Source organism: Podarcis gaigeae (genome assembly GCF_964106915.1).
Source record: "Podarcis gaigeae genome assembly, chromosome: 8".
Classification (NCBI taxonomy): domain Eukaryota; kingdom Metazoa; phylum Chordata; class Lepidosauria; order Squamata; family Lacertidae; genus Podarcis; species Podarcis gaigeae.
This window is the reverse complement of record NC_139684.1, coordinates 72373714-72385303: the sequence shown is the minus strand read 5'-3', so window position 1 is coordinate 72385303 and position 11590 is coordinate 72373714. Positions and strand designations below refer to the sequence as shown.

General features: G+C 41.6%; 1 protein-coding gene across 1 annotated transcript; it reads left to right on the top strand.

Moving 5' to 3' along the window:
- Positions 1–542: 542 nt before the first annotated feature.
- Positions 543–11533, top strand: LOC310851050 (sulfotransferase 2B1-like). The gene is made up of 7 exons (XM_083753093.1): positions 543–734; positions 2316–2460; positions 3070–3278; positions 8993–9119; positions 9555–9649; positions 10365–10545; positions 11331–11533. The coding sequence occupies exons 1-5, from the start codon at positions 558–560 to the stop codon at positions 9644–9646; spliced, it is 750 nt and encodes a 249-aa protein (XP_083609219.1). The 5' UTR covers positions 543–557; the 3' UTR covers positions 9647–9649; positions 10365–10545; positions 11331–11533.
- Positions 11534–11590: the final 57 nt, after the last annotated feature.

The following is an 11590-nucleotide window of genomic DNA, read 5'->3' as shown; positions in this document are numbered from 1 at the left end:
AGTCAGTTCTTGGTATGAGCTTTCGTGTGCATGCACACTTCTTCAGATACACTGAAACAGAAGTTTCCAGACCCTTCTATATAGTGAGAAGGTGTTCTCACTATATAGAATTCCCACCACCCATTCCCACCACCCTTCTGAGTAATACCCCTCCCCACCTTCTCACTATATAGAAGGGTCTGGAAACTTCTGTTTCAGTGTATCTGAAGAAGTGTGCATGCACACGAAAGCTCATACCAAGAACTGACTTAGTTGGTCTTTAAGGTGCTACTGGAAGGAATTTTTTTTGTTGCAACTGGTTCACTGAGGCATGGCATTGGGGGAAAGAAGATATCTGGAAAGCCCAAACCCACCTTGTCCATTATCTGTATGTCTTTAATAGATAATATACAAGGTTTGATTGGTTTTTTAAAAAATAAAAAATATATTCTGTCCCTCTTTTGTTTTTAATTGTTTGTATTTTACATGTAAGCCACCCTGAGTTCCTATCAGGGAAAAAGGTGCGGTAGAATTTTATTGTTGTTGTTGATGATGATGGTGTTGAGGTGCAGCAAAACATGGTGGGCAGCACAGGCAGTTTCCTGGCCACCTCACTTGGAATGTCTCACTTTGAGGAAGGACCCAATTGGCTCCTCCTCCTCAGAATGAGACAGGTAGAAGAAGGAGCAGCAGAGAAGCCTCCAACTAGTCACCTGCCTCATCATTGGACAGCTCACTTGCCTGGTCTTCTGTTGGTAGGTGCCATAGGCTGCCCATTAAAATCTGTCTATCATCTATCTATCTATCTATCTATCTATCTATCTATCTATCTATCTATCATCTATCTATCTATCTATCTATCTATCTATCTATCTATCTGCAAAGCACCATTCTAAGGGATTTCAGAAGTAATCTACCCAGCTTCTACTCATATTGATCCGGCGCCGAACGCCAACTTATAGTTAGCAAAGTAAAAAACTTAAAACACGTTGCAGGATTCCCAGTAAATAGACCATACACCATTAATATTTCACCCAGCAGAGCTTTACTGCTACTGAAGGCAAATGTGCATAATGGTCACAAATCCAATACATCCAGGATTGGTACTGTCCATAAGAAATCGAGTTGCAGCAGACTTAAACTTACAATAACATTTAATAAGACAAAACCTTAACACTATATACAGAACACCACACCAGAAGGAAGAGAGATAGAAAGAGAAAGTGAAACCCAGGCTCCTTTTGGCCTTACTTTTATAGCATGACCTTGACAGAAGAGATAACACAACCAGTTTAAGCCAGCTGTACTCGGCTTCTCTGAAGGAATAAGCCAAACATCATGAACCTTCTGCTTGTTTCTTTCACACAGAGAAGCTTCCATAACCCTCTTGAATTAATTAGAATAGGAAAGATCTCTGCATATCAGATCAATGCTTTCTGCATTAAGAAATGCAAACTGACACTTAAGGCATGATAACATATCTATCTCTAAATCGCTATAAGTGTATCAATATATATTTAAGTGTGTGTATAAGAGAGAGAGAGAGTTTGGGGGGGGGGAGAGACATACAGTATGTAAGACTATGTAGCTAAATGTTTAGACTTCTACCTTCCTCAGGGATACAGTTGGGATTTCAAATGAACACCATTAGCCTGGATGACAGTTTTAAGAACACTCGGGATGGAATAATTCTAAGGAGTGTGTCATACACAATACCTTGTTGTTGTTTTTAATTTAAGAAAAGGAAAAGGCTGCATGGGAAACAAGCATTGTATTCTAGATGAAAACCATTGTTGATTATTTGTGCCTTAAGATGACTGATTCAGAAATCCTCTTTCTTATAATGGTGGATTTGATGGTTGCCCCATAGAAAAAAATATGTATTTTATATCTGTATTTATTACATTTCTTCAGGGAGCTCAAGGCGGCATACATAGATCTCCTCTTTTATCCTCACAACAACCTTGTGAGGTAGGTTAGGCTGAGACTGAGTGACTGGCCCAAAGTCACCCAGTGGCTGGGTGGGGATTTGAAACCTGGCATCCTAGGTTCCAGTATGACACTAACCACTACACCATGCTAGCCCTTTAGCAAGATTCCCATTCATGGCTCGAAATAAAGGGCTGAATGTTTAATTAAACATTGCAACTTGCCTTATACCATATCAGACCATTGATCCATCTACCAACTTTCCCGTTCCTCATCTTTATGCAGAAATGTTTCTACGATACCTCCAGTCCAGAAAGGTTGAGGGCCATCAGAATTAAAATGCTTTGTAACAGGTTTCACAACTTTTTGGGTCCAGGTTACTGATCTATTTATTTTGATGTCTTTAGCGTTTTTCAATGTCATCACCATTTTTCGTCTACAAGGGGATCTTATTCCCCACAGCGCTGTCCTCAGCAGAATCGCTCACCTATCTGGAAAAAGAATTTCGCTTCTTGGATGACGATCTACTGAGTGTCTCTTACCCCAAGTCAGGTAGGAAAGACAGTGTGTGGAATGAGAGCTGCCGAGTATAAACAGGGAATGGTCATTTGAATTGGCACTGGCAAATCATTTATCTTGTTTATTTATTAAATGCCCATCCTGCTCTTCCTCCCATAGGAGCCCAGGGCAGCAAACACTAAAATGTTAAAGCAATAATATTAAAATAATAAGATTTTTTTTAAATAATGCACATGAAAACACCAGACAATTCAAAAACATTTAAAACAGTCACATCCCCTCACCACTAATAATACGGTCTCGGCGGCCGCTCCCAGTCACCAGTCTAGCTGCAGCATTCTGGATTAGTTGTACTTCCTGGGTCACCTTCAAAGGTAGCCCCACGTAGAGCACATTGCAGCAGTCCAAGCGAGAGATAACCAGAGCATGCACCACTCTGGTGAGAGTCCACAGGCAGATAGGGTCTCAGCCTGCGTACCAGATGGAGCTGGTAAACAGCTGCCCTGGACACTGAATTGACCTGTACCTCCATGGACAGCTGTGAGTCCAAAATGACATGAAAGGGGAGAGGGAACAAGATAAAATAAATGTGTTTATTGCAGAATCAAGAGGGGTTGAGAAGACTACCTGACTTTCTTCTAGGTACCCATTGGATGCAGGAGATCCTGGGCTTAATCTGGCATGATGGGGATCCCTCCTGGGTTCAGAGTTTACCAATGTGGGAACGGTCACCTTGGATTGAGAGTGTTCCAGGCCTACAGGTTGCCTTGAAATCTCCTACACCCAGGCACCTGGCATCTCATCTGCCTTTCCACATTTTCCCCAAGTCCTTCCTGCACTCGAAGGCCAAGGTAAGAGAGTAGAAATTGACATGTCAACCCTGCTTTTGGCTCCTGGGCAATCTGTTAAGCAACATGACATGTTCAGTCTTTCAAACACTTCACCTACGACCATATCACCGTGGGCAACTTCTGTCATGATCACAGCTAGTTAGAGAAGGCTTATATATCCCCACCCCAGATGTTGTGGTTGTGGTGAAAATTCCACTTTGCGTCTCACTTTACATTTAACCTGCACCTAAGTAACTCCCACCGTTCCTGGAAAAATCTTGTTTGAGAAGTCATCCACATTTTTCAAAATTTTGGGGAAAGGTGGTTAGTCTCCAACTGAGTTGTGTCTGGTGAAAAGGTGTGTGGGGGGGGTTATTGTGAAATTATTAATCCTGTAGGATTTAAGAGAGTCTGTGTACTGGTCCAGTAAACGCTTCCGCTGCGCAACCAGCAACAGTTCTCTTTGCAGAGCATTAATTAAGTCCAGTGCAGAGATTCTTGTTGCAGTACAAGCTTCAGAGTCTCAGCAGCAAAGAAATAACAACACAGGGAAGCCTGTCTTTCCAAAGACAGGTTTATTGCAGACAGATAACAGAAACACCTCCGGAGCTTTCAGACATTTTTGCTTCACGCCCTGCAGGCAGAGAAAACAAACACTCTTTATATACTGAGCAACTTAACAACTTAACGAGCTTGACTACTTAAAGTCACATGACATTGCTAACTTGCCAGCGTCTTAGGTTTCATACCCTAACACCCCCTCTCGCTGGCAATACAAAAACAAAATTACTTCAGACCCATTTCTTCACAAAAGTTTTCATGCCGCTGAAACCCAAGCGGTTTTGTAAAACCATCAGCTTGCTTTTCATGACTGGGACAGTAATTTAATTTAACAATTCCTGCTTTTACCGTTTGACAAACATTTTGAAAGCGGATATCCAAATGTTTTGTACGACCTTTAAACTGCCCATTTTGTGCTAACTTAAGACACGGTTGATTATCACCCCATACAGTGATTGGAGTGATGGCCTTTTCATACATCTCTTGTGCCAAGCATTTGTAAAATTCTAGATCTCTACATAACTCAGATAAGGCACAGAACTCAGCTTCCGTTGACGACAAAGCAATCAGGTTTTGTTTCTTGGATCTCCACCCAATCAGAGAGTTACCAAATTTTATTACACAGCCAGACACTGATTTTCTATCCTTTAAATTTGCCCAATCACTATCTGTCCAACAAGTAATCTGTGCTTGTCCTTCAGAAGATAATTCAAGGCAAAAATCTTTGGTGTATTGTAAATATCTTAACACTCTTTGAATTCCTTTCCATGCATTTACACTAGGTTTTGAAGCTTCTCTGCTGAGTAAGTTAACAGCGTAAGCAATATCTGGTCTACTCCATTGCGAAAGATGAAGTAAGCTTCCCAGTGCTGACTGAAAGATTTCAGCACTCTTGAATTCAGCACTATCCTTGAACTCATTGTCTTTTACAAAACCCATTTCCACTGGTGTTCTAACACCTGCACACTCTGTCATGCCAAACTTTTTCAACATTTGCAATATCTTGCCTTTTTGATTCAGTAGAAAACTGCCATTTTTGGTCCTATCTATCTGAACACCAAGATAGACCTTTACATCACCAAGATTCTTAACTTTGAAGTGTTTATTTAACTCTTTGGCTAGTTTTTTTACTTGTTCTTGTGTCTTTGAAGTATAAATCAGGTCATCTACATAAACAAGCAAAGATTCTTGAGCATCTCCTGAACCTCTGAAATATAAGCAATTGTCAGCCTTGCTCCTGCTAAAACCAATGCCTACCAAAACGTCATTCAAACACTCATTCCAATTATGAGCAGATTGCTTGAGTCCATAAATAGATTTATGTAGTTTCCATACCTGATTTGATTTACCAACTTTCAACCCTGGCGGTAGCTCCATATAGAGCTCTTCAGCCAAGTCTGAATGAAGATAAGCTGTAGAGACATCAAATTGATTCACTTTGAACCCTTTCTGAGCAGCAACTGCTAATAGTGCCCGTAGGGTTTCACTCCTTGAAGTGGGCGCATAGACTTCAGAATAATGTAACCCCTCTCTTTGCGTAAAACCTCGAGCTACAAGCCTTGCTTTGTACTCTGGTTTCCCCATCGCTGTTGTCTTTATCCTGTACACCCACCTACAACTTACTGCCTTGGTACCTTCTGGCAGTTTGGTGATGGAAAACACACCCAGTTCTTTCATAGAATTCAACTCTTTTTGCATGGCCTCACGCCACCTACTGGCCTCCTCCTGGGGTAATTGCTCAACCTCCTCAAAACTTTCAGGTTCGCAATTTGCCAAACCAGCCCAAACACTAATAGCTTGGTACCTTTTAGGAGGTATACCTTTGTTGGCACGCTTGGAACGCCTTAACAGTTCCTGTGATGTTCCTTCAGTTTCCCCCTCTGACCCAGAATCACTAGTCGTCACCTGTTTGTCACTAGTAGTTGAAGAACTTTCTGATTCTGACTTTACACTCTCTTGCTGTACAGGTGAACTTTTAGAGCTAGAAGATTCTGACTTTACATGTCTCTCTTGCTGTACAGGTGAACTAGAAGAGCTAGAAGATTCTGACTTTACAGACTTGGGTGAACTAAACGATTTCTCACCCTTGTCCTCAGACTCAAATTCCTCAGCCTGTTCTGGAACTAATGCCTGCCCTGGGGCCTGAGTTTCATTGTTACTGTTCACCACGTCAAATAGTATGTCAGGATTTCCATGAATTTTATTCCAACCATCCTGTTCACAAAATTCTGCACTTCTGCTGATTGTGATTTTCGTTTGATTGCCTTCTACATTCACAAATCTCCAACCTTTTGTGTTTGCTTGATAACCACAGAAAAACATTTCTTTAGATCTAGGATCGCCTTTCCTACGTTGTGCCCTAGGCACCAGCACATAAGCACGACATCCAAAAACTCTTAGATGATCAATTTTTGGTTTTTTTCCAAATAGCATGAAGTAAGGAGTGTTGCCTACTGTGCTATTGTACACTCTGTTAAAAGTATAATTCGCATACAGTGCAGCCTCAGCCCAAAACCGCTGTGGAAGTCCAGAATCAAACAGCAAAGCAGCAATGGCTTCCTGTAATGTTCAAAATTTTCTTTCAGCAACTGCATTCTCCTGTGGTGAATAGGGATTGGTAAGTCTATGAACTATACCTTTCCTTTTTAACCACGTCTCCAGCGTGTGGTTCACATATTCCCCACCACGATCTGATTGTATTTTACGCACCCTGGTGTCAAATTTACATTCGACTTCTTCAATCCAATCCATCAGGATGGAAGCTGCTTGCGATTTTTCTTTCAGAAAGAAAACCCAACTAGCCCTTGAAAAATCATCCACCAAAATTTGCATAAATCTCGCACCTCCAAGTGATTTGACTGGCATAGGGCCACACACATCTGTGTGCACAAGTTCAAAGGGTTTCTTGCTTACTCTGTCAGATCTAGGATAGTTACCTTAGCATGTTTACAAGCACAACAATCCAGAAAATTTGGACAGGGTTTAATGTTACACTCCTCAGCTAAATCTGGCATCTTGCTTACATACTTAAAGCATATATGAGCTAACCTTCTGTGTAGTAGATGTGCACAACCTGTATGAGGAGCCTTATTTACACACTTAGCTTGCGCTTCACCTGTTGAACATCTACCTGCTGCTAACTGCTCTTCATCCAAAACAAAAAGCCCATCCTCACAGGGAATTTTAACTAGCTCCTTCCCCTGTTTCGAAATGGTGCACACATCATTTTCAAACTCAACCTTAAAACCACTTTTTACCAGGCATGACACACTCAAAAGTCCATTCTTCATTCCTGGAAGAACAAAAACAGGAAGGTTAGTTTGCAAACAATTAACATAAATTGTGCCTTTAAGGCTCATTTCCCGTTTACTATTGTCTGCTATAGTCACAGTTTTTGCAACTGGCAATGTCTTGCAGTTCTTCAAGCTGCCACTAGATGTCGCTGGAACTAAACTGTGACTGGCTCCACTGTCAATTATCCACTTCAAGGTTTGTTGGCTCCTTTTAGGACTCTGTTGTGCTGCCATTGCAGATAGTCCCTTATCAGCACCTGCTCCCCCTCTGGATCGTTGATTCTTGTAGCTCTCACTTCGTCTTCCCCTGTAGCTCCGGAAACTGACCTTGGACTGTTGAAATTCCTGTTGCTTTTCAGGACACTTTGCTATCAAATGAAACCTGCTGCCACATCGAAAACATGACTTGCTGGCCATAGCAGACACTTGTGAGGCTTCCTTACAGCTCTGCCTGCTAGTTCCCCCACGCTCTATGGTGGCTCTATGGTGAATTCGCCTAAGAGCTTCCCAAATTTCAAATGCAGAACTTAAATTTTCCACATGAGGTAATTGGGAATCGTCTATCGATACCATCAACATGCATCTAGCTTTAGTGTCCATTTTATCATGTTCCCTGTTCTGAGCATGTGCAGCAGCCTCTTGCTCTGCTGTGGCATCTGCTGCAACAGCCACAAACGGCTTTCGCCTCTGGACATAGTCAGCCCACACTTCTTTGGCTTCCAACCAGACTTGAGCCCTCTTAGACCACTGCACGTAATTAGCAGAGTTCAACTTTGTAAAGGGAACCTGGAAATTTTCCACTGCCATTCTTGGGGGCTGCTGCTACTCCCTCTGTGTGCCCTTGCTTCTCTTTCCCTTTGGGATTTGTTTTACTCACTTTTCAGACGCCTCCAGCCTCCTCTGAAGCCTTTAAAACTTTTTTCCCTCCGTCTCTTCACTAGCAACCTACCACCGTCCTCTGTTTTTATTAGCAAAACAAAAACAGAACGGGAGGTCAAGCTTGCCTTTTGCAGCTAATGAAGCTGTAAATCTTCACTTACGCAGCTCTCTCAACTTTCTGCAGCCTCTCAGTTCCTTTAAGAGCTGGATTTACGACCAAGCCGGTCTTCTCTCATCCGAAAGCTGCTTTCACTTTCTCTGCACACAATACAGCTGTAGAAACGTAGAAGGAGCCATAACCTAAGAGAGTCTGTGTACTGGTCCAGTAAACGCTTCCGCTGCGCAACCAGCAACAGTTCTCTTTGCAGAGCATTAATTAAGTCCAGTCCAGAGATTCTTGTTGCAGTACAAGCTTCAGAGTCTCAGCAGCAAAGAAATAACAACACAGGGAAGCCTGTCTTTCCAAAGACAGGTTTATTGCAGACAGATAACAGAAACACCTCCGGAGCTTTCAGACATTTTTGCTTCACGCCCCGCAGGCAGAGAAAACAAACACTCTTTATATACTGAGCAACTTAACTACTTAACGAGCTTGACTACTTAAAGTCACATGACATTGCTAACTTGCCAGCGTCTTAGGTTTCACACCCTAACAGGATTCACATAAATTTTGGACAGGTTGCTTAGAGGTAAGGAAGGGCAAGTATCTAACCCAAAAAGGTGGTGAGAAAACTCCTGCCCAAATCCATGCTGGAGTAAGATGATATGCTGCAAGAGGTTTATCAGAAAACCACAAGCATCAAGCACCAAATCTTACAAGCACCTGTCCTGTGAGTATAGGGTGGCATACAAATTTAATTAATATAAACAAACAATAACACTAAATTAAAATACAAAGACTTTGCTTCGTTTTCAAGAGACCCACCTAAGCTGCCTCAGTCTGTCTCTAGTTAGGGCTGCTTCTCTTGCCTTCCCTAAATATGTCCCCTCCCTCTCTTCCAGGTTATCTATACCATGCGTAATCCCAAAGATGTGATGATCTCATCCTATCATTTCAACAAGGGCTTAAAAACAGTGGAGGACCCTGGAACTTTGGAAGAGTACATGGAGGAGTTCCTGAGTGGGAGTGGTAGGGAAAAGGGGGAAATCAGCCCCTCTCATTTGTTCTACCTCACTGTTCACTATGTTATCAAGGCTCTTTCCTGCCCTTTCCTTTCGCAGTACTCACCTCGCAGTACTCACCTCATTTTCCAAAAAAAGTAATGAATGTAATTAAAAGGGGAATTGGAATGGATGCAAAATGTAGGGAGAGGATATTGTGAATCCCCAACTCCAGTGTTGTAGACGATATTACATATCTTTCCAGTGTAAATAGAATCATGAAACAGCTCAGCCACTAACTGATATTTGGACTTGTTGTATCTGGGTGGCGTTGGAAGTTCCCTGCTACTGTTCTTGTTGATCAGGTGAAGAATAAAGCTATTTTCTAGGTTCCTGACTGGTGCATCCTCTATGTCTTTCCTTTCCCCTTCAAAACTCTTTACATTCCACCTTGCTCTTCAAGTGTCTTATGGTTCCTGGTTTGAGCATGTGAAAAACTGGATGGAGATGAAGGACAGATCCAACTTCTTCTTCATCACCTATGAAGAACTATAGCAGGTATATTTATGCCCCCAGGTTATGTCTCCAACTTTGTGTCATGTGACATATCATTTTGACATTTTTTTTGTTCTTAAAAAAGTATTGTACAATTGGTAAGGTGACTCTGATTTAGAGAAGTACAAGTGTGGGGCAGAAGTAAAGGAATTTTAAATTTTATTTCATTAATAAGCCAAAGATTTAAAGTGGTAAGAATGGGCAGTCAGGTCCAGAAGGCTCTCCCCTCTTTGACGAAAAGACCAGGATTTTAACTGTGGAGCAGTGATAAAACTGACAAGTATCTGGAGAGATCACTTCTTCCCCTCCAATATGCTATTCTGTATTTAATTCAATGTCTTCTAATTCAGTGCTGACTCCTGTGCTGACTTTGAGGTACCCGTTGACAAACATTTGCATGATTTTTGCCAAGTGCTCCCCGCAAACGGGCACAATTGCTTTTGTTTTCTTCCTAATAATAATAATAATAATAAAATTTATTTATACCTCACCCTCCCCAGCAGGAGCCTGGCTAACAACAGTAAAATCAGAGTAAAAACATAATGGGGGGGGGGGAGCAATTTAAAATACAGGTTAAAATGCAATTTAAAATGCAGCCTCATCAAAACCATAAGGGGAGGGAAACATAACGGTCAGACTGAGACCAAACCAAAGGCCAGGTGGAATAGATCTCCCTATGGCAGTGTCATTGTAAGGATTCTTTTTTTTCCTTCGGCAGGACCTACGAGGAAGTGTGAAGAGGATTTGTCATTTTATTGGTAAAGAGCTGAACAGTCAGCAAATCGACTCTGTGATGGAAAATGCCTCCTTCCACAAGATGAAGGACAACAAGATGTCCAATAATACTCAATGTTTAGATACCTATTTTGATCACACAAAAGGAAAGCTCATGAGGAAAGGTAACAATTTACATGACAGACCAAGGCCATGGCTTATGCAAGCTATGAAGAACCTTTGTGTGTGCATGTGAGTGTGAGAGAGGGAGGGAGGGAGGTGGGGAGGAGAGAAAAAAAGAGGTGTCAGGGTGGGGTGGGGAATTTGACTCAGTTCACCTTAAGTGAACCTACTTAACTGACACTTTCTTGTACTGAAACACAGCCATTTTTTGAAATTCACACTACTCCAGATTTTTCAATGCTGTATTCCAGACAGGTAATCGGTACAAAATGTCACTGCTAGCATAATGTAGGCATATAAATGCATATACTGACAATAACTTACATATTTGCAAAAAAACAACAACCTGTTTCTTGCATTAAAAATGTGTAATTATGATAAATTTGCATTAAAATGCTGGTGGATTTTTGAAGGATTTTTTTTTTTTAAATTACAAACGGATTTTATAATGTGGACAACTGAATTTAAGCTTTGGGGGGAAAAGGAGAAAAGGAGAGAAACCAAAATTGACAGATTTGCCCATTCTTACTTGTGAAGCTTTCGGAAAATGCAGTTAAGTAAGTCCTGGGGTACCAGTTGAGGGAGGGCCTGGGAAGAACAGCCAGGGAGGAGGTCCTGCTATTCCTAAAAAAAAAAAAAAGCCACCTGAGGCAGCTGCCTTGCTTCATCCAGTAGAAGGGCAAGTCCTGAGCAAGATGAAATGGGGTCCTGAGTTTAGTTGAAGTAATTTTAGTGGATCTTTTTTTGTGGTTACCAAGTGGTTTCACACCCTCTTGTGTTGTTCCAGGTATCTGTGGGGACTGGAAGAACCACCTGACTGTGGCACAGAATGAACACTTTGACCGTGTTTATTGTGAGAACATGCAGGGTCTGTGCATGACATTTCCATGGGATTGAAGAATGTCAGATTATTCCTCCTGCTATTTTTGATCCTCATGCCTCTCATGGTTGAAGTGTGTCCTGCTAAATAAACAGATTTCTGAATAGAAATTATATGGTTTTGTTGTGTGACTCCTTTTAAGGGTGTGGGTTTTTTTAAGTTTCTGG